General features: G+C 38.8%; 1 protein-coding gene across 1 annotated transcript in view; it reads left to right on the top strand.

Moving 5' to 3' along the window:
- Grm8 (glutamate metabotropic receptor 8) overlaps positions 1–24,038 on the top strand; it is an 817,026-nt gene that overhangs the window by 716,729 nt on the left and 76,259 nt on the right. The window contains exon 8 of the mRNA XM_038318951.1: positions 4,600–5,535. Coding sequence (XP_038174879.1) covers positions 4,600–5,535 — 936 coding nt within the window. The remainder of the gene's footprint in view (positions 1–4,599; positions 5,536–24,038) is intronic.

Raw genomic sequence — 24,038 nt, 5'->3', positions numbered from 1 at the left:
AGTACCCAAGAATCTTAACATTTTCAAAAACATAAATTTCCAGACATGCATGAATATATTTCTAAATTATTCTTCTACTATTTTGTTTATTTTTATATCAGTATCATAATCCTTTGGATAAATTTTCAAATCAGTTGTGTGGGCTAACGGGATTGTTGAATGGTTAGAAACACTTGCTGCCCTTCCAGAGTTTGCAAACTCAGGTCCCAGTGCTCACGTGTCAGCTCACGACCACCCATGACTCTAGGTAAAGAGGACAGATGCCCTCTCCTGTCATCTGCTTGAAGCAGGCACGCACGTGTTGCACACATACATATGTAGGCAGAACGCATAAAAATCACTGCTTTAAAAGCCAATGTGAGTACCAACTTTCTTCTTCGTTTTCAAAATAATTTTTGCCTTTTCTTAATCCCTTAACATAAAATTTTGGATCCACTGTTAAATTTCTACAAACGATCTACCTGAGATTTTGACAAACATTGTTTTTAATCCATAGATACATTTGAGTTATCATCTTAGAAATAGTAGGCATTATTGTCTACGAGCATTTTAATTGATTACTTTTTTTGGTTTAGTTTTAGTAATTTTATAGTTTTAGTGAATAAATATCATACTGCTTTAGCTAAGCTTATTTTTAAGCATTTTAATTTTAGTGCTACAATAAACAAAATCAATTTCATTTTCATTTTATATTGTCACTTAAAATAAATTGTTTTGCATTCTTTAAAAAATGTTATTCATTTTTATTTTGAGTGCTGTTCCTGCATGTATGTCCATTCAGCATGTGTGTGCCATGCCCACAGAGTCTAGAAAAGGGTATCACGTTCTCTGGAGCTAGAGTAACAGATACTTATGAATGACCATGTGAGTGCCGGTAATAAATTCATGTTCTCCATAAGAGCAGAAAGTGCTCTTAGCTGTTGAGCCATGTTTTCATAGCCTCCCTCTGTTTTTTGTTTTGTTCTGTTGCATTTCAAATGTTGTCTAAGTTAGAAATATTATGCAAAAATGACGATTTGTTCTTCTAGTACCTTCTTCAATTTCTTTCTTCAGATATTTAAATTTTTTATTGTTGCATACTTTGACCTCTGAAAGTTTATCTCCATATAGTTTTGAGGCTATTGAGGAAGTGTCTACCTGATCTCCTTCTCAGCATGCTTGCTATTGGTCTGCAGAAAGGCTGATTGTTTTTTATCCTGCCATTTTGTTGAATGTATTGATCATTTATCTGCAAATATTAATTTGATTTGTTTTCCTATTTCTATTCCTTCAAGTGCCTTCTCTTGTATTACTGATCTAGTAAGGTCTAATAAATACAAATAAATAAATGAAAGGTAATGGTAGATAACCCTTTCTTAATTTTGATTTTAATAGGATTGCTTTAAGCTTTTAATCAGTTTAAGGTGCTGTTGGCTATGGTTCTGGCATATAGCCCTTATTAGATTAAGGTCTCATTCTTTCCTGTGTTATTACTTAGTACTTTTTCATGGTATATTGCTTTTGTCAAAGAGTTGGAAGATAGCTTAATCTATGGGTATAATAATACATCATTGGGAGTTGGTTAAACACTATATCCATTTACCAGAATTATGTTATTAGCTTTTTTTCTCCTGTTGCCAATAACCTATGAAGTCATAGGCTCTTGGACTGACGATGGTGACAATAATGGGTTTCATTATTATATTAGACTTAAATTCAAGCAGAAAGTGGTTGGCTATTCCCATGGTCTTCATGCCACTACTGAACCCGTGGCCGTGTCTTTCCAGGCCAGCTGTTATTCTTCTTTGTTTGCTTGAAACACAGTCTCACTCTGTAGTCCAGGGTAGCTTAATGAAGGCTAACTCTGTACCCAAACCGGCTTGACACTTTTGCTAAACTGCCTGCTTCAGATTCCTGAATTTTGAGATCGCAGTTATGAGCCACTATGCCTTGCTGTTTTCAATAATCTTGTAATTTTATTTTTTATTGGTGATTTACAGAACAGATTTTTATTGGTTTATTTCACATTAAACTTCAGAAAATTTCATTTTAATTGAAAATGACAGTGTAGTGCCTATTGCAACCCTAATTTTTGTGAGCAAGTCTTACATCCTTTGAAACAAATCAAAGTGTGTTGCGAGTTAAGGATCAGAAATGTAGTTATAGATGACAATTTTTCTGTTAATTGTAAAGTTTAATATTCCTAGGACTTTTTGCTGACTTTAATTTCTATTTTGAGTTGAACTACCCTAAATCTCTAGAAGCTTTAGACAAATTGCAATTTAAGTTTATAGTAATTACCTTTAAATGTAACATTCAAGTGTCCTTTATTATGAATCCATTATGGTCAAACATCAGTATTTCAGTCACTAAATAGAATATTTCATTTTTCAATATTTTTGAAAAGGTTCTGACTACATGCTTTTAGTTCAAAATTTTTTTTTCTGTCTCACGGAAACCCTCCAAGTAAATAAATATTCCTTTAAAGTAATTAAAACTTAATGGAAAATTAACGAGGCTGTAAAAAAGTTAGTTTTACTTCATGGGAAGCAGGCAGGGTGGCTCTAGAAGTTTTCTGTGATGATGACATATGAAGTAGCACCATCTTTCTCAAAATGATGTGTGAATTAAAGGCATTTAAATCGTGTACTCCAACTTGGGTAGATCAGATATTCCCAGCAAGTGCAGAGTTTAGGGATCAGGGACTGCAATTTCTGACCTCAACAGTCCAGAGAATATTTAAGGAAGGAAAGAACTCTTAAGTCATTTTCCATAAGAATAATCTAATTATCTGGTCCTCAAAAGCATAGGAGGGTAAGGCTGATATTGCACACTTGGTGATTAGGGTATGTGACTGCTGTTACCTGATTTACCTTCTCTATGGATTACCTAGCTGATATTAAAGTTATGGTGGCCACAGACTGGGCAAACTTAATTGAGCTGCATTAGTTTTTTTATTGCTGTGTAAAAATAGCTCCAAAATTTATAAACTTACAACTAAGTGATCATACTTAAACTTAATGGTTTTCTCAAACAAAGAAAAGATAGGATAGAAGAAGATGGAGCAGTTGAGGAGAGGAAGAGGGTCGGTGGAGAGGGGCAAGAGAGGGTATAATGGAGGTAAATACGCTCAACATATGTTCTGTACATGTATGAAACTGTCAAAAATATAGGAGCAATAAACACTCACCTTACATACCTTTTGAGCGTGAGAATTCAGGAAGAGCTTAGCTGGGCTGTTCACATTCAGTGATTTCCACCGTCAAGATGGAAGCAAGGGCTGAATTCCATTTGAGGGCCTGAGAGAAGCCAAGCAGTTCCTTTCTAGGTGACTCTGAACATGGCAAACTACTTGCTGTAGCTAACAAAAGGCCTCAAATCTTGAACACTGTGATGGGCTTTCATGAGCATGAACAATTCAAGAGAAAACAAAGCTGAGGCCAAAAGAGATACAACAATGTTTAAATAGGTCGCTCTTTTCAGGGTGAGAATGGACCTCATAAGTTCACAGATTCAAGTAGGAGAGGGCATGGGGAGGGCTACCTGGGAAGACGACTCCTGTGGGGCACAGTAATTCTTCCTGTAGACTGCTAATGAAGTTGGCCTCTGTAAATTAAATTTCACTTTGACCCTTTCTTTCTTTCTTTCTTTCTTTCTTTCTTTCTTTCTTTCTTTCTTTCTTTCCTTCCTTCCTTCCTTCCTTTCTTTTTTCCTTCCTTCCTTTCTTCCTTCCTTCCTTCCTCCCTCCCTCCCTTCCTTCCTTCCTTCCTTCCTTCCTTCCTTCCTTCCTTCCTTTCTTTCTTTCTTTCTTTCTTTCTTCCTTTCTTTCGTATGTGTTTTTGCCCTTAAGAGGCTTCCAAATTCCAGTACTTTCAAATTAGCCCTCTATCTGTCACATCTCTGTGTGGGACCTTTTTTGTTCTCCCTTCTGTATCCTCATTGGCAATAATTTCATTGCTTTCAACCACCTTTAAGATTGCAATTTTTCAATATTAAACATTTTAAGTCTTTTATTCAACATATGTGTGTCAGTGTATGCCTAACATTTAAATATTGTTATTTACGTAAGCAAATGAGAAGTCAGAATAACGACTTGCATCATTTCCTTTCAAAATCAACATATTGTCTTCTGAATTTTCCCAACTATTTTAGAAAGATATGAATCATTGTTTATACACTTCTGTGTCTTAATTTAATGTTTGAAAGATTTTGACTTTTATATTTGTGATTAGCTCTAAATATCTTTCTATAGGAATGGTTTGGTTTTGTTTTTATTGGTTTTTTGCTTTGTTTTGTTTTTAATCCTTCTTATTTAATTCATAAGGCTTACATATTAAAACTGTTTGGGCCAATAAATCTTTCTTTGATATCATAGTGGTCAGCCTTGAAGAGGTAAGCAGAAAGTAATGACACTCATCTAGCTGACGATCCAAGTGATTGATTGGATCCAATCATTTAACAGTTTTATAAAGTCAATATCAGGGAAAGAAATGAGACTCTTATTATGGTAAACTGTATTTGTACTGTCATCATTCTCTGATTTATTACAAACCTGTGGCTAGGATTAGGATATTATAAATGAGGAAATATAAAAGGCTCATTAATTTTTTATACCCACAGGTGGAAGACATGCAGTGGGCTAATAGAGAACACACACACCCAGCATCTGTCTGCAGCCTGCCATGCAAGCCGGGGGAGAGGAAGAAAACCGTGAAAGGGGTCCCTTGCTGCTGGCACTGTGAACGCTGTGAGGGTTATAACTACCAGGCAGACGAACTCTCCTGTGAACTCTGCCCGTTGGATCAGAGACCCAACATCAACCGCACAGGCTGTCAGAGGATCCCCATCATCAAGTTGGAGTGGCATTCTCCCTGGGCGGTGGTACCTGTGTTCATAGCAATATTGGGAATCATTGCCACCACCTTTGTGATTGTGACATTTGTCCGCTATAACGACACACCTATCGTGAGAGCTTCTGGGCGGGAACTTAGTTATGTGCTCCTGACAGGGATTTTTCTCTGTTACTCAATCACCTTTTTGATGATTGCGGCACCCGACACAGTCATATGCTCCTTCCGGCGGATTTTCCTGGGACTTGGTATGTGTTTCAGCTATGCAGCACTTTTGACCAAAACAAACCGTATCCACCGAATATTTGAGCAGGGGAAGAAATCGGTCACAGCACCGAAGTTTATCAGTCCGGCGTCCCAGCTGGTGATCACCTTCAGCCTCATCTCCGTGCAGCTCCTTGGAGTGTTTGTGTGGTTTGTTGTGGATCCCCCCCACACCGTCATTGACTATGGAGAACAGCGAACACTAGATCCCGAGAATGCCAGGGGAGTGCTCAAGTGTGACATTTCCGATCTGTCACTCATTTGTTCCCTGGGGTACAGTATCCTCCTGATGGTCACTTGTACTGTTTATGCCATTAAAACCAGAGGAGTCCCAGAGACGTTCAATGAAGCCAAACCTATTGGATTTACCATGTACACCACTTGCATCATTTGGTTAGCTTTCATCCCCATCTTTTTTGGTACAGCCCAGTCAGCAGAGAAGGTAAGCCCCAGGAAATCCTTTTGACAGCCCTTTTCTTGGATGTATTGAAATTTAAATTCATTTAGAATTATTTTTCCTGCTTTTAGTTTATTTATATTCTTTCAAGTGGCTTCAGTCTGTGGGATGTGTGTGTGTGTGTGTGTGTGTGTGTGTGAAGGCTACATTGCTTTGAGTAGGTATGGCCTACAAATGACTTTTTACTCCCCCCCACCCCCCAGTACCACCATTGCATTCTCTTTAGCAGGGTTGAAGATTGACAGACTTCGTGTCATTTTCTTGGCCTCCTTTCCCAGGCCTGTTATCTACAATGTCACTGTTTTTTTTCCAAATGTTAATTAAAAGACAGAGGCAGAAAGGGCAGATGGGCTCACAGGGGTGAGCTGTCCCTGAGAGATCCCACTGCAAAGCAAATGACATCTTTTCTGTTTTGTGGAAACTCTGGGAAAAAGCCATTCCTTGACAGTTATGATTCCAATCACAGAGGCAGAATTTATAGTAACACAACCAAAACCAAAACATACTGAGATGTGCTAATACATTCCTAACCACTTACCACATCTCCCTGGCTCCTATTCTTGTTCATGTTACATTTACAAATGATCATGGTGGTGGATAATTACAAGAACAGTGGACAATTATATAGAGTTGTTTGACTTGGTAGGCGAAGATCAATGACTCCCTTCAAGTAATTTCTTTTGTCATGGATATTCAGTCCACATTTTCCATATAAACACTGCTGAGTAGAGAAATCTTCATATGAGATGTGGTATTTGTTGGTCTAGACGCATGCAGCTCTACACACGAGGAAGAGGAGAACTGAAGTTAGCCTGAGTTCGCAGACTTGGGAGGTGGGTTGCGGAAACTTGGAGCACTCCAGATGTTAGATCTCTATAGTGACAACCCTTTAGCCTTAATATGTATGTAAGAAAGATCTCTCAAAGAGAAGACTTAAACATCTGCCCACCCTCCATCATTACAAGGACATCAACTGAGATTAGAGTGCTGGGGCTGTTACAAGGCAGGTGAGGTCCGGCATAACTGAAAACCTCAGCCTAGTCAGATGGAAAGTCTTCCACAAGTGGATGGTGAGCTAATTAGAATGACCGCTCAGCGCTCACTGGATCAGTGGGGCCTACCACTATGTTTGGTCAGGAAAAAAAAGAACTTTAGTAAATTTTGATGACTAGCATAAACTTGCCATGAATTAGTGATTCCCCAGCACTCTCCTGATGGCCTGGCTTTGTGGGGGCCACGGACATTCAGTGTGGGATCAAACATGGAGAGGGAAGTTAAAAATAAGACAGTCAGGAGTTAGGCCCCTTAGTAATGAAAAGATGTATTTCAGTATATAAGGATGGAAATGTATTAGAAATTAAACCTATAAATCTAACTTGTGAAAGAATATGCAAGCTGGAAAATAATTGTCTACAAGTTCAATGTTTAATAGAGTTGTTGGTTTAGTCATGGAAAATAATATTTTTTCAGAGTTTGAAAATGCCCAAATAAATACATTTCTAGTAATGACAGTGTAAGCAGTTGTTATATTGAGTGCTGGCACTTCTTCTTCTCTACTGTGTTACCTACAGAGGCCATCACAACATGTTTACTGTGCTTCTGGTGACCCACAAGTGTCTGAGCAGAGGATATCTTCTGTGTATTCTAGTTAGATATTCTTCCTCTTCTCTTACATTTTAAACAATAGAACTGTTACTTTTCATATAGTGACTTCTACACATGGAAAGGTTAAAACAATTGTGAATATGTTTGGGGTATATTTTTGAGAATTCAGTGCTTTAGAATTAAAAAAAATAAAATCATCATCTTGTATCAAGGTATTGGATAAAACAGTATTTCAAATTTGAATTCTCAGTGGATCTATAAAGTTATTAAAATATTTTCTCCCAGGGTGGAGCTCATGAAGTCCACAACAAAGGAGCTATTGTCAGTTGACAGCGCTGGGTGATGGGAAGTCATTCTTCTTCAGGGATGTGGCACTGATAAAGGATGCCCATGCTCCAGTGGGGAACCCCCACATGCATTCACATATGGGTAGCATTAATTGGACTTAGTGGGCTTTTTGTTTTGTTTTCTTTTGTTTCGTTATTTTTTTAAGAAGAAGACATGAATTGGAAGGGACTTTTATTGAACGGAGGACCTGGGGAAGAACTGGAGGGACAAATGACAGCATGGACAATATCATATTTCACTGTACACATACATACAATTCCTAAAGAAAAAATTTTTCTAAATAAAATATTTTCTCCCAAACAATAAGTTTATAGATTGTAGCTGTCTTCCAGAAAGCACCAATTGAGATAAAGATTTGAACATGAAATGAACACAGAAACCTGCCAGGCATTGAGGCTGCCCACTGTGATGCTGAGACTTTGAGAGGTGTATATCTATTTTAAAATCTGCAAGTTATATTACTTTTGTGAGTATGCATATATCCATGCCTTCAGAGAATGTGGTTTTCCAATTTCATTTTTTTTTCTTTCTTACCTTTGTGGAGTAAAGGTATGTTTCAGAAACAAATTGTAAAACAAATAAAAAATATGCTAACTGGAATTTATTTTGTATTTATGATGTGATTAAATGGGAGACAGTCTGCAGAACTCAATAATAAGTAATAACTATTGGGATTTTCAGAATTGTATAGAGATGTATCATTTAGTCTCCAGGTTGTAGAATTTAGACTGTCACTATAGCAAGAGCTATTGGATCATAAATAGTCCTTGCCACTAAAGTACTTTATATAATAGAATTATGTGCTATCCTAAAACTTACCTTAAAATTTATTGTCTGCTTTTCTTTAAAAGTATCTTTGTTATTCAAGATGATATATAAAATGCTTCATAGTATTTTTAACATTGTTAAAGCTACTGGCGTGGATATTAAAAACAAACTAGACATTTCTGTCTCTAAAAGAAGTCTTTAAATAAGTTTATTGACTTGGCAGGAGAGAAGAGCTGATCACTCCTCCATTTTTATTTATAATGCTCAGCCAATTAGCCCAGGTTATCAACTTGAAGCATTTACAACAGCCAGGCGACACACACATCAATTAATTCAGCAGATCCTTATTGAGCATTGTGTCTGGCATTGGGCTAATTATTGAACCCATGTCAGTCTACCTCTCTGAGTGGCCTTGTAAGGATCAGCTTGGTCTCAGCCCATGTCTTCCTGTTGCCTGCCAGCACCATCAAGATGCCTGGCTCAAGGGCAGGAAAGATGGCGAGACGTCAGATTGGAGATGAGAAAGCAAATAACTATGCATCCTCTAACTCTACATTAGTGATGCAGAATTTGTACCATGGAAAACAGCAATGCACATTTTCTCCCAGTGCACATATCAACATGCCATCTGAGAGTAGTGTCTACTGCAGGAAAGTTGTTGAGCCATGCAGGTCTCTCTGAAATTACAAGAAGCAAGAAACAGAAGTAAAGAGAATTGAATAATCTACAAAGATGGTTTGGAAAACATTCCTATGTAACCAAGTTATCAGTTATAAAAAGAACAGTCAGTGCAGAACCATAAAGTTTGATAGCTCTTTGATGTGTTTCGTGCCTGCTTTCAGTAGCAAACACCATTTAAATTGTCCAACTGTTTTCTCTTTAGGTTTATAATTATGTAACTTGCTCATACTTCTGAAATCTGCTAAATATTGGAAGAAATTTACTTTCCCTTTCTTTTGGAGAAGCAGTATAAAGAAAATATAGAATTTACTGAGGTACTCTGTAGTTATATCCAAAGTCACATAATTGTGCTGAAAAGACAAAAATATATTTAAAATCATTAACCTAATCGTGTAGAAAATAATCATTATTGGTAGTTAGAGGCTCAAAGGGTTGCAGAAATCTATTGAAGACATTTTATCTTTCCTAATTGGGCCCATAAAATTCAGTTAACCAGATATTCACTGTGACACTGCCAAACTCCGAGCAGTAAAATGTTCCAACTAGATCGATGGATAGAAAAACAAAAGCAAACAAAAAGCAATATCAGAACAGAAAAACATAAAGCTGACAGATGTCTTAGTATTTCTAGAACTTTTATCATAAAACACGTGGCCAAAAGAAAGCTGGGGAGGAAATGGGAGGTGGTTATTTAACCTACTTTTTCACACAACAGTTCATCATCAGGTGAAGTCAGGACAAGAATTATAACAGGGCAGCAAACTGGAGGCAAGAGCTGACGCAGCAGCCACGGAGGGGTGCTGCTTACTGGCTTGCTCACTATGGATTGCTCAGCCTGCTTCCTTTTGGAACCTAGGACTACCACTCCAGGGAATGTACCACCCATAATGGGCTGGGCCCTCTGTCCTCAGTCTCTAAGAAAATGCCTTACAGGATTGCCCTCAGCCCAGTCTTAAGGAGTTATTTTCTTAACTGAGTTACTCCTTTCAGATTACCTTAGCTTTTGTCAAGTTGACATAAAACTATCTAGCAACATTAGCAAAATAAACAAAAAACAGACAACCCCTCCACAACTCTGCCCAACAAAACACATGAAGAATGAAACCAGTACATCTGAACTAGCTTTCCCGCCTTGCCATGTAGAGAGCATCTACCCTATAACTCAAGTCAGAGACTTAGAGTCGTCTTCAACTCCACCTTTCTAGTAGCTCTGCTGTATTATTTGCTTGTCTCAACTTCAAATGCCACCCCTTCTAAACTTGTAGACCACAGAGCCTGTCTATTAGATATGTAACTGAATGAATACATTCTCAGATAGAGTCCTGTATATGATACATTCTCAGTAAATACCCTTTAAATCAGTGGGTGTCATATCTTATACAGTAATATACAATATATAGTACAATATAATAATTTTGTTTATAGTAATATGACATACAATATAATAAATTTGTTGCCTAGGATCTTTTAGGTTAGTGCTTAATTCGAGTCTTTTACATACCTCTCCTGTGTTAAACATTAAACCCTTTGTTGGAATTTTTGCTATTTAAATGATTGGCCATATTTAGCTCTCAAAATCACGTGTTACTTTCACTTACCTTAAGGTAGGGCTACTAAATACTTAAAGCAAAAGGCAAAAAAATATAATAGTTGTGCTTCTTTCTATGTAAAATTCACAAGTAAAGAAGAAGTTCTGTAGTGGTCTGCTGCTTTGGGCATTTCACCTCTTCCTTTTTTCCTTGTGCTTTCTGTATATCTGCATGTGATACACAATATATCACAAAATAAAACAATGCAGGGGTAAGGAAATAAAGGAAATATGAAGCTGGAGTTATTATAAGAAAGTGCACAGCTCTGGAGAATCAGAGCTGGGAATTAATTTCTGGATCCTCTGGGTAAGCTGAGGATATATAAGCAAGAGGCCATACTCCCACTGTGAGAATAAATTACCCTAAGACTACAAATTCGACTGTAGAGCTGTATAAAACAATCACCCTCTGTTTTTGGTCCTTCTTATTCTCAACTGAGAGTACACTTGATTTTATATATACTGAGAAAGAATAGGAAGATGATTTACTTTTCTAAAACATGATTTTGTCTCACTATTATCTTTTGAACCAATAGATACCTTATCCTAATTTTTCAGTTACACAATTTGTGACTCATTAAAAGTGTTTAACACACAGTAAGCAGTGAATCTGTGCTGGGCATCATCACCAGTAAGGTGTCATCCATGAAGACGGGGAGCTTATTTGGTTTTGCTCACCACTGCATTTTAAGCATTTGGATGATAACAAGCCTAAAACAGTGTTAAAATATTTGTTGAATGACTAAAGTATCAAAATAAATGCAAATCATGGATCTCACTTGATTTAAGCAGACAGTTAATTTCAATTAAAAACATATATCTAAATGGTGTATCACATATAAGTCAACATCACTCACCTTAAATTGTGAAGAACATTTATCCAATATATGTGAGAGAGAGAGAGAGAGAGAGAGAGAGAGAGAGAGAGAGAGAGAGAGAGAGAGAGAGAGAGAGAGAGAGAGAGAGAGAGAGTTCAACAGCAGACAGGACAACAAACAAATGCAGATGTGCAAAGCAGAGTTTGTTCTTTATTTCCACTCTCCTCCTTATTTTAAAGGACACATGTGGCTGTAAGGATATCTGGCCTGAGCTGTCTGTCCAGCATCTTTTCCATTGATAGCCAGGCTATGTAGACATTGGCACTCCAGGTTCTGAAAGCTCTTGATTCTTGTGGACTATTTTTTAGAGCAGGTATTTTATTACTAGTCAGAGAGATCTGTTTCATAACCCCCTTTAAAGCTGTTCACATTTTCAATTGCAGCATAAAGATTTTGGCACCTGCTTCCTGGGCTTTCCTCTCTATTTTTTTTTCTGCTAAATATTTGAATCCAGTTACACATTGCCTCAGAAATATCCCCTTTCTCCTGCTACAGATTATTGTCCCCCTCATATCCCTCTTTCACTGGTGTATTTACACACATGTACTCTCAAGCACAGGCTATGTTTGATAAAACACTTACGGTGTAGATACTAATGGCTAGAGAAATTGAAATTAACTGGCCTGACATTCATAATTATACATCGACATTCATGGCTTATTGAGACTGAAAAACAAAAACAATAATACAAATTATAAAGAACTACAACACAAATAAAAAAGAACAACTAATTCCAAAGGAGAAAAAAATCACAGAAGTAATTCAGAAGATATTTGAATTTTAACATTCAGCATTCTCAGGTATGACCAGAGGACAATGAATATGCAAACATATGCTTAGGTACAGGATCCCCAACACAGGCGAGGGAAAATCCTAGACATGGAATATAGAAACAAATGTGCTAGAGAAATAATCTAAATATTGATGTGACAATAAAAATACATATGAGAAATCAGATACTGTTGATAATCCCAGAGGATCCAGTGGAAGTAAATCAGTTTATGAAGCAATTTCAAATATGAAAGTATTTGAGATCTTGTCGGATATTTTTACATGCCTCTTCTTTTTCTTATTTCCTTCCCTCCTTTCCTCCCTCTCTCCCTCCAACCCTCTATCTCTCCCTTCCTTCTTTCTTTTTGTTTTCCTCTCTCTGTCTCTCTCTGTCTCTCTGTCTCTCTCTCTCTCTCTCTCTCTCTCTCTCTCTCTCTCTGTGTGTGTGTGTGTGTGTGTGTGTGTGTGTGTGTGTGTGTGTCTGATAACTGAATCTAGTGTGGTATACTAAGCCATCAGTTTGATTCTTAACTCATTTGGTATCCCAGAAAGGTCTTGAATTATATTGGTAGCTTAACAGTCTTGAACATGCAATACTTTTTCCTCTTATCATATTTCTGGGGTTACACAAAAGTACCACTAGGCCTGGATGAAATCCTAGAACTCATGATTCTGATTATGAAATGCTAGAAATTACCCTTTTATCTGCAAATCTAATTATGCTTCTTGGCTGAGACTAAAGTAAATAATATTTAGCAGTTATTAAAAACAGTCACAGTTGGTAATGCTCTTACATTATTAAAAGGATCAAGAAGATAAAACAGAATAGGAATTCTTTTACCTGAATGAAAGTAAATGCCATTAGCTCTGTATTTCTAAATTTGTTATATTACGTAAAAATTGGTTGTATAAATGGGTGTGGTGATGCACACCTTTTAATCTCAGCACTCCGGAAACAGGAACATCTCTATGAGTTCTAGGTAAGCATGATTTGCACATTGAGTATCAAGCCAGCCAGAGCAACATAGTGAGATCCTGCTTCAAGAACTAAAACAAGACAATACAGAGTGAACAAAGAATCAAAAGAGGAAGTCTGTAAGAGAAATTTCAAAGAGTAGAATATGCCAGTTCATCACATCACCCACCTTATCCTTTGAATGACTAACAGGTAACATTTAAATGTAAGATTCCAAGCAGATAACCGCACTCTCTGTAAAAATGAAGTGAAAGATGAAAGGTTATTCAAGCTTATCAGTTTCATAAAATAATAACAGAAGATAGGTAGATGGATAATAGAGACACATTTTGTTGATTAAATATATATTTAATACAATTATCTAATCCATGTGATATAACAATAGTTTTATACTGCCAGACTAAATGAAGATCTCAATACTCTTTCATAAGACAACATGAACTTATTCTCTTATATCAGGAAACTTTAGGGTTTACTGTATCTTAAGGAATCTTATTGATACATGTATATACAAAGAGACATTGGATTACTTTACCTTAAATCTGGTGAGTGCACTCTGTCACAAATATTTGTTAAATATTTTGCGTGTGCATGCATTGTTGCTCTGTTGTTTTGTATTCAAGAAAATGAAGACGTGAATAAGGAACTGTTATCAAGTTTCTTAGCATTGAGTAAAGGTGAGTGTGGTGCACACAGGTACCTTATACGAAGCAGAGGAAAAAATAAAACCTTGAGGCCAGAGAGGGTGGAGGGAAGAAAGCAGCGTGCTCCTTTGAGAAAAGAAGCAAGTCTCTCAGAAGTGGTAGAATTAAAGTAGGCCTGGGGATATGGTGGGAGCAACAGATGGAAATCGCCTCCTGAACTGTCACAACACTGGCTTAAATATTCAGGAAAGAGAAATGCAGATATCACTTGCAAAATCTGTGAAAAGCTATCCTAAGATTGGACTAGTCACCAGAGGGCTGGATGGCCATATGCCTCTATTTGCCCAGCTAATAGTACACCATTTACTTTGAAAAGGTATTTCCCAGTATAGGCAATAAATTATGTGGTTACTTGTAAAGATTAGGGTAGCCAATAATTGGGAGTCATTCCAAGGAAGAACTTCTGCCAAGTTTGTGTGTTATTTTTCAGGGATTTGTGTATATTTGTATATTTGAACCATTAAAATCTAAGATAGTCTCAGGGCAACTATATGTAAAATTTCTACACCCTTGGTGAATTGTATGAATTATAAAGCACAAAGATAAGAAGAAAGTAAACTAAATTTACTGAAGAAATTTAGGAAAAAATGTTTGGATGTATTTCGGATTGAATTAGAACAGAAGACAAAGCAGGGCAGGGCTTCCAGAGTCCAGGCTTTCCGTTCACCTGCAATTTCCACAGCTTGTCTGGCAGAGGAGAGGCTTTTACCCAGTTCTTCAGAGGGAGGTGAGGTTTTCTACTGGTCTTGGCTAAGAAAAAGTAAACATTTTTTTTTCCCAGGGAGATAGACCATAAAGCCTCACTTACATTAGGCAAATGCTACCCTTGAGCCCTTTAAATTTTTTCTTCTTAACTCCCACTAGGACGTGGTTCTTTTCCATTTCTGCTTATTGTATCTAGCCAAGAATATAGAGGCATAGTTGAGATTATGGCATGGAAAAGAGGTAAAAATACTTTTCACAAATAAAAACCAAGATACACTTGACTGGATTAGGATTTTTTTAATAAATAAAAACACTAAATAATGAAGTAAATGTTAAACTATCTTTGAATTTACGTATTATTTGTTTTATGGGTTTGTGTGAAGGTCAGAGGTCCACTTGTATGAGATGATTTTCTCCTTCCACGATGGATATTTCAGGGATTGAAATCAGTTCTAGAGAAGCCATTTTGCTGGTCCCTGAAGAAATCGTCAAAGTTGAAATATCAGGGCCTCCACAAGTTCAGTGAAGACTGTGTCCCAGTGTTAAGAAGGAAAGTGGGCATGAGTTCACATCCATAACCCATAAGTTATCTCCAACTGACAATCATTTGCAAAGGAAAAGTTATTTTTCTTCAGCGAAATCTCACTTTGTATACAAACCACACTTAAGCACAGGCTCAGAAGTAGATTGCCAACACAAAATGAAAGCAATGAAATTTTTGTAGGTTTTTTCTTTTCTTCATATTGCTTTGTTTGGTTATCTTTTAAATAATATTATTGGTTTTTTTGCTTGTATACTATGATTTCTCAGGTTCCTAATTTTATGTTTTTATGAGTTTTATTTGTGTGTGTGTGTGTGTTGTCCTTTTTCTTACTGATTCTGGTTTATTCCTTTCTTTTATTTGCCTGTCTATTTCTAAAAAGAGAGAAAAAAACGTCATGGAATTGGATGGGTGGAGAGGTGGGGAGGATCTGGGGGGAGATGGTGAAGGGGAAACTGTGGTCAGAATATGTTTTATGAAAAAAACCTTAATTTTCAGTAAAAAAACCAAATTATTTCTAAATGGTAAATCTCATCTAATTTTAATCCTGTTTTTATTAAGAAATTTGAGTATTAAGTGAACTTGTGAAATTTTCAGGGTAATATTGCGTTTTTTTCTATTTGCTCTTGCAAAAGTTACTCAATATCTGTTTTCCTTTCTGATAGTTGTATATAATTTTGGCATCTTGCAAATAAATCAAGTTTTTTTTATTTTCTCTTTAAAATTACTTTTTAAGGTTCTTGTAAATGAATCCTTAATATAGCCTGAAAGAGTTTTAAACCAATAAATAACATCAATACTAATTGTAGGTTTGCATTCTTCTTGGCTCCGGAGAAGATTGGTTACTTTTTTTATTTAATTAAAAGATAATTATATCTTTACTCCTTCCCCCCAAAACCTTACCACAACCTCCTACTCCTTTTCAAATTCATGACCACTTATTCTTTAACTATTATTGTGACATTATACATGCATATATGTGTATATAAATATGTAAATATAACCAGCTGAATCTGTTAAGTATTGCCTGTGTGTCTTTTTAACCACTTGTGATAAACTAATCATTTAGGTTGCTCATTTTGGAGAAGGCTAATTCTCCCTCTCCTTGTTGTAAGGAAGCGGCTTGGTTGTTTCCCAACTGCTCAGCCTTGAAATAATCACACAGAAACTGTATTAATTAAATCGCTGCTTGACCCATTAGCTCTAGTTTCTTATTGGCTAACACATACATCTAATTTCACCCATTTCTAGTAATCTGTGCCTTACTGGGTAAAGTTCTGTCAGGCATCTGTCTCTGGCAGGCACTATATGGTTTCTCTCTGACTCTACCTCCTTTCTCCCAGCATTCAGTTTAGTTTTCTCCGCCTATATCTATTTCCTGTGCAAGCCCAAGACAGTTTCTTTATTAACCAAGGATATTCACAGCATAAAGGCGGGAATCCCACATCACTCTCACAGCAGTTTTTAATTGTTGCTAGCTCTTCATCTAAAAGTGGGACACAGTACAATGTCCTCCATTACTAGTGTTTACAATACCATTTTGTAATTTAAAAATTTCAATTAGTTCTCACCTCGCACTCATATATGTGTATAAAACCACATAGCCACACTCCCACACATATACCTTCCATAGAAGATTTCAAATTCTCAAGCAATTTTCACTGTTATGTATTTCTCTTGCCAATTGTATTCTCTCTAAAAAGTTCTCAAATGCTTTGAATTGAAAATAGTATTGGAAGCTGTAAGCGTATCATCAAAACTCTTGAAGTATTGTCTAAATCAGCAAGCAACCTATCACCATAATTCCTCCCTTTCTTCAAATCAACACTCTCCTGGGGCTAAAATGACCAATCGAATTCCTCATTATTGAACACTTGGTTATACTGGGCACTTATTCTACAGAACTGACAATGACAAAGCATGGAATAAGTACAAGCAGAATGCAAAAGTGTCTTCTAGGTCATGGCAAGAGACGCAGCTATGAGCAGAGGCAGTCAGCACCACAGGGTTACAATACTCCTCTCAGAAACAGGGCCTTTATTTGGCATTTTTCTGCTTTGCTTATAAGTGATAGCATTTTACATACTGCAATATACATATTTTCCCAAGGACCTTAGTGTTATAGCTTTCCCTTGTTTACATTCTGAGAAACCATGCTGCTTTAATTCTTCTTTCTTTGTCTTATCTTATCTTCCTTCTGCTCTACTTGTCCCTGATTTTGGCCTTTCTCCCAGCACCATTCCCTTGAAGTGTTCATCATCAGCATAGCTACTGCTAGGCGGACTTGCCTAAGCCTATTGCTCTGTGTTCCTGAGCTCTGTCTGCCCTTTCCATGTTCAAAGAAAGGGTCTGGAACAAAACAACACTGAAAATCAAACTCTAGACTCAAGTTGTGAAATTAAGCTATGTAAAAAAGCGAGATCTATTATAATGAAAATAGCCACTGCTTACTGTATTGCTTTATATCTACAACATATGGTTAAATTCTTCATATTTAAAGTTATTTCCTTTTATCTCAAAGAGACTCCAAGTCACTGAAGTCAATTTTGCAGAAAAGTTGCAAATGTTTGCATTTGTCTTGAAGGTGGACCTGTGGTTGAACTTACTCTGTCCACAAGCTTTGGGGTTTTTAGATTTGACCTCACATTTCTCCACTGTGTTTATTTTCTTTCTATCTTATTCCTTCTTTTCCACAAACATTGAATGGATATTTAGAAACTTGTAATTGGTAGCTGACTTCTCCTTCACTCCTTTTTTATTCGTTAAACAATTACATAATTGTGTTTTTTTTTATTGGAATGTCTACTGTACCCTCACTCTGTCCCTTACTTCCAAGGTCAAATCCCCAGCTCATGCCCATGCTAGTGTTGAGGTGTAAGTGTTAGTCTCCTTGGTTTGCTGTTTGTCGTAGTTACTTTCCTGTAGCTGTGAAGTGACAGTCTGGCCAAGGCAACTCAGAAAGGAGAGTTTGTTAGGACTTACAGCTTCAGAGGGTGAGTCCATGATCATCATGGAAAAGAGCATGGCAGAAAGCAGGCAGACAGCCATGGCTCTGGAGCAGTAGCTTAGAAGTTACATCTGACCTCTAAGCATGAGTCAGAGAGACAGCGAACTGTATATGGTTTAGGTTATCCAAAACTTCAAAGTCTAAAACATGTCTAAACACATGTCCTCCAGCAAGACCACACCTCCTAAGACTTCTTGGTTTCACCTAGTGACTACCAAATATTTGAAATTTGTGGGGACCATACTTATTCAAATCATCACATTATTTGGTAGTTACACTGATTTCCGTCATGAAGTAATTTATAATATTTCTGTCCCCATTCAGCCACATTGTACTTAATACCTTCACCAGGATTAATACTGATAGCAGCAATCGAGCCAGATATGGGCTGCATTCCAGACATTAAATATTACTAGTAGAGCACCTGGATTAAAATGCATAATTGCAGAATTAGTTACTCACTACACATTCTTATCTGTATTATCAGTTTTAAACTAAATTGTTATCTATACTCCATTAGTTGAAACTTAAAGTTTCTAAACTTTGTCTTCCCAACATTACCTTTAATTTTATTGAACTTATTTTTTCTTTATTTTTACTGACTTAAAGAGTATATTTTATTTATTTATTTATTATTACAAATTTCCACTTCCTCCCCTCCTTCTATTTCCCTTCCCCTCTTCCCTCTCCCTTCCTCTCCCTCTACACTCCTAAGAGCAATCAGGGTTCCCTGCCCTGTGGGAAGTCCAAGGTCCTCCCCCCTCCATCCAGGTCTAGGAAGGTGAGCATCCAAACAGACTAGGATCCCACAATGCCAGTTCATGAAGTAGAATCAAAACCCAGTGCCATTGTCTTTGGCTTCTCAGTCAGCCCTCATTGTCAGCCACATTCAGAGTCCAGTTTGATCACATGCTCGTTCAGTCCCAGTCCAGCTGGCCTTGGTGAGTAACAAAACCATAAAATCTTTTCTTGCAAACATTACACATTCTACATATATGCCCATTTAGCATATCAAAGCCAGACCCCTCAGTCCCTACCTGTTACAGGGTATGGCTTGTATACCCCACCAGCTACTCTAAATGGCCAAACCCATCGGCTGGGTTGCCCTTACCCCAAAGCAGACATTTAATCCCTATATAATCCAAACATTTTGTGAACCCTTCTTTCCCTGTACCTTTGATCTCCTGCTGCTATACCTGGTTCTTCTCTCTCTTCCCACATGGCCCAACTTAGTCTGGTCACGTCCACTCTGCCTCTGATTGTGCTCTCCCTTTTCTCTACCATACCCTTTCTCCTTCACCATACCTAGGAGCAGTCATATTCTTTTGTTCCTTTGGGAGACCTGAGAAAGCTGGGATGCTAGTCATGTCCTGGGGTAGCTGGTGGCTTCACTCTCATCCAGGATTTGTGTTGTGGAACTGTCTGGTGTCTCTTGAAACTGGCAAGGTGTTGGCAGAGCAGAAGTCAAGGTTAAGTTTAGAAAGAAAAAAATATTTCTTTAGGTCCTGGTTGTTATGCTTTCAGCCACAATAAGGCTGACACTTCCCGGTTCTAGGGCCCGGCAAGTGCAGACAAGCCCTCAGGCAGAAGTGCCTAATGGCGCCAGTGAAATTACCTGGTACAAGTGAGAAGGAACTACAAAACACGCAACAAACCCAACAAACCCGCTTAGGAGTTTATTAGAGGGGGTGTGCACAGTCTTGGGAAGTGAGTGTGCAGTAGGAGAGAGAGAAAGATGGCACGTCCAGCTTTTAAAACCTGTCTAGCACATGCTCACAGAGGGTTGGGGTGGCTATGTCATATGCAGATGATGGGGATCACGCATGTGAGCAAGGGCTTAGCTGAGTCATATGTGGATGTAAGCACGCAAACATGCACATGGGTCATATGGGGCCCTTTAACATTCAGGCACTTCTGCCTGAGGGTTTATCTGCATGTGCATGGCTCTAGAACCCGGAAGTGCAGCCTTATCTGTAGCTGAATAATTACACCTGGGGATGTTAAGTAGGGGCCCCGTGTGACCCACATGTGATCTTGTTGCATCATCCACATATGACTCAGCTAAGCCCTTGCGGGCATACATGAGCCCCGTCGTCTGTGTAAGACATCACGCCAACCTCCTGTGCCTATGCACAGATGAAGGGGCTCATGCATGTGCAAGGGCTTAGCTTTTAAAACCTGGACATGCCATCTCCCCCAAGCCCCTTGCATACTGACTTCCCCAGGCCTGTACATGCCCTCTCAAATAAACCCCTAAGCGGGTTTTTTGTGTGTTCCGTGTTTCCTTGTCTCTTGCGCCAGGTAATTTCACTGGTAATTAAGGAGGAGGCTGTCAGGACCAGAAAACTGAGAGAGGGGTATATCTAATCTGTTTAAGGTGAATCCTTCAATTCAGCTCCCTGGAACTCACATGAATTCTTTGAGTTTGTGAAAACAGAAGTTTTAGACACATACATTGTGTAAACGACAGCGTATACCAGAATGACTGTGACAGGTGTTTCTGTACAATGAAAAGTATCTTTAGAAAACCACTAAGGAGAATTTAAAATCTCGAGCTTGCGGTGTAGTAGTGGTAACACTCTGCCAGAGTTAGATTAATAGCTTATTAGCATTTTATTGATAATATTAAGCCTATGAATGACAGCATAATGAGGGAGAAATTTGAAAACTTGCATTTGTCCTCAGACCTTTATAACTTGCAGGTACACACCTTAATAACTTGCATTTACACCTTAAAACACCTTTTATTTAGAACATGGTAAGAATTTATCCTGAAATCTGTTTTGTGAGGTTTTACCTTTTAAACTGGCAAAACCTCTCAGCCATCAAACTGCATCAGAGATCTTTGAGAAGGATAAAATTTTTCTTGAGTTATTGATTTAAAAAAAATGACAGAGAACTTACTCAGTTGGCTATGTAGAGCCACTCCTCAGGGTCCTCTGTGGTCATCAAGGGCAGAGATTTCAGGGCTGTATTTGCCTTTTCCTGTTAGTGTAGGGCCTCCCAGTCTTAGACAATCCTGGGGGTTAGGAATTTATAGGAAGATAAGCCTACCTCGCTCTGAGCAGCCAGGCAGTCGATTTCAGTTTTTCTTTGTCCACTGTCTAGAGATCTTCAGGAGTTTACATAAAAGGCTGTTCGCCTAGTGGTTAGCACTTTCACTTGATAGAGAGAATTGCAGAAGGATGCTCTTCTGTGCCCCTTTGTCTTCTGTCTTCTTTGGAGGAAATGGGGTGGTGCTGCTAGGAGCCAACCTGTCTCCCTGTTATGAAAAGCCTGTTAATAATTAAACATTTAAATGCCATTCCCCAGATCTCTGAGCACTCGAGGGCTGTTTATTGGGTATATATTTAAAATTTTGGCTACAGTATAGAAACCGCCAAGAGAGTTGGGTCCAAGCTTGACTGTACTGGTTTTTAACTTAACAGGTGAGATTTATAATGCCTCCTGTGAACGGGAAAGTAGAGTTCTTCCAGGGGTGGGGGGGGGGGTGGGCGGGAGAGCAGATGTACTGCAGAGGTGGGTAACAGAGCATAAAAGTAATTTTTGAAAGAACAGTTGATGGTTTAAAGCAGGTCGTGTGAGGAGCCTGCTGCCTCAGCCATTTGGTTAGGGGCAGAACCACAAGAGTCTGTGGCTCCTCCCTTTCCTAAGCTCAGACAAAATGGTGGAGGTCGTGGTTGTCCCTGTGCTGTAACTCTTTACATTTAACCATCCACTGGTAGAAGTTAGAAATGTATATGGTTTTGTCAGCCTGTTTTTCACGGAGAGGCAGAAAGATAAACGACTGGCCAGGCTGTTATCCCTTTGTTCACCAAGACAATGGGGGCTGAGGCAGGGCAGTCGCCCAAGAGGGACAAGGCTGAGAGGGGACTTGTATCCTGAAAAGGATCCATAGATCCGAACAGCGAAGACACCATTCGGGTGGTGCTAGGGCCCTGGGCCTGAACAACCAATGTACTGCTCTGTGAGCTCAGGCAAAGCTCCAAATCCTTGCTTGTGGGAAGTGTCAGAGGTGACTCAGTGAAAGCTGACCAGGAGGAGGGGATCTTACCAATTGTCCCAGTGGACTGGGAGTTGGAAAGTGAGCTGTCAGCAGGTCCAGGTCCAGGATCCCCATACACCTTGAATGGCCAAAAAGGGACCCAGAGCACAGTGGTGGCACAGACAGGGCTCCATGAATGGAAGAGAGACAGAGTCTGCCGCAGGCTGGCTAATCTGCAGTGGAAATCGGTAGTGGGCTCCCTTGGGACAGAGTTTATCATGACTGTGCTTACATGCCAGGAAAGAAAGACAGAAAAACAGAGAAGGGAGAAATAGTATAGGCTGCATTTCCAACTACTGGTCACTGGCAGAAAGTAAGCTTATGATAGGCAGCTGTGTAGCTTGATATCTGAGAGGGTAGGTATGGTTTCCATGAGGAAAGAAGGTCCAAGAGACCCAACTCTAGCATCCCAGAGGTTCAGCAGGGACCGAGGCTCGGGCTGACCTTGGGTCATCATTTACAAGTCCCGGAGGCCCTGAGAATGGGTGGTCACAGGCCAAACTCCTACACTGTCACATGGAGTCGGGGGCCGACAGGCAAGTGGTCGACCAGTACTGGGTCTTTTTACACAGGGAACCACGGCCGAGCAAATCCACGCTCATGGAGGCCTATCCAGACATGGAGTAAGGGACTAACTATTAGTGTTGATGTTGGGTGTAGAATTCCAGCTAGTTTGAATTCAAAAAATGGCCATATAGAAGGGTTAAAGGTTACAGGATCCCTAGCAGTCCTCAATTGCAAGGGAGAGTCTGCCAAGTACCCAGCACCAATGAAAGATTTGTGGAAGAAGGGACCCTGGCAGGTCCCTCAGCTGGTGTGGGGGGGGCACATGACGGGTAAGGCACAGACAGATACCCCATGTGAAGAGCTTGGGTATGGAGAGTTTTATGTAGTGGGTATTGGGAAGATGTAAGGATGGGGGGCTGGGGAGGGGAGAGAGAAAGAAAGAGAGAGAGGGACAGAGAGAGGGAGGGAAGAGGAAGGTGGGAAAAGGAGGAAGCAGACACTGCCTATTCAGAAGAAGAATATTATATATATGAGAGAGAGAGAGAGAGAGAGAGAGAGAGAGAGAGAGAGAGGGGGGGGGGGGGAGGGAGGGGGGGGGGGAGGGAGGGGGAGAGAGGGAGAGAGAGAGAGAGAGAGAGAGAGAGAGAGAGAGAGAGAGAGAGAGAGAGAAAGCTGGAGATCAGCTTGTCTTGGCAAAATTGGGAGTGGGTAGAGCTTGTCTCTTAAAGGTACAGGGTACCCAGGTGACAGGCCAGGCAAGCATAAATTAAATTGTAACAGTAACTTTTCAGGAATAGACAGTAATCTCAATTCTTTTATTTTCCCCAACTCTCACTCCTTCAAGCCCGAAATGCCTGTCAAAGGGCTTTGCATATAGGTTCAGATGAGTGTATTTGTTAAACTGGACTTAAAAAAAAGTGGTAAACATATTCAATCCAAGTCTATGTCAATGTATTTGAAAACTGATTAAATGACTAAGTGGAGAAATATTTGCATTGAGAGGCTGAAAACGGAGGTTCTTGTCTTTTGCTTTGGTTTTGATCATGCAAGTTATCTTCTCTAAACTTTATTTTCATTTCAAATAAAAATGAAACCATACCGTCTGAAATTATAAAATGCTCTCATTGCAGAGAAAATTGGCAGTTGCACAAGAAATGGTCAACCACTTAGAGGCATGACCTAATTTCTAACCAAATTCAGAGAAAGATGGTTGTGTATATGCAGGAAAGGATGCAAATGAATGCACAAATCAGTTTAGAAGATAAATGTACTCAAGGCGGATTACTGGTCTCATAAACCTCAATCAAGTTCATTTGTATCAACTTAGCACAATACAAATGTGTGTCCCAGAGTCTGCATTACTT

The sequence above is a fragment of the Arvicola amphibius genome, chromosome 2 (genome assembly GCF_903992535.2).
Source record: "Arvicola amphibius chromosome 2, mArvAmp1.2, whole genome shotgun sequence".
NCBI lineage: Eukaryota > Metazoa > Chordata > Mammalia > Rodentia > Cricetidae > Arvicola > Arvicola amphibius.
The sequence above is the reverse complement of the archived record's forward strand: the minus strand, read 5'-3'. Positions and strand labels throughout refer to the sequence as shown.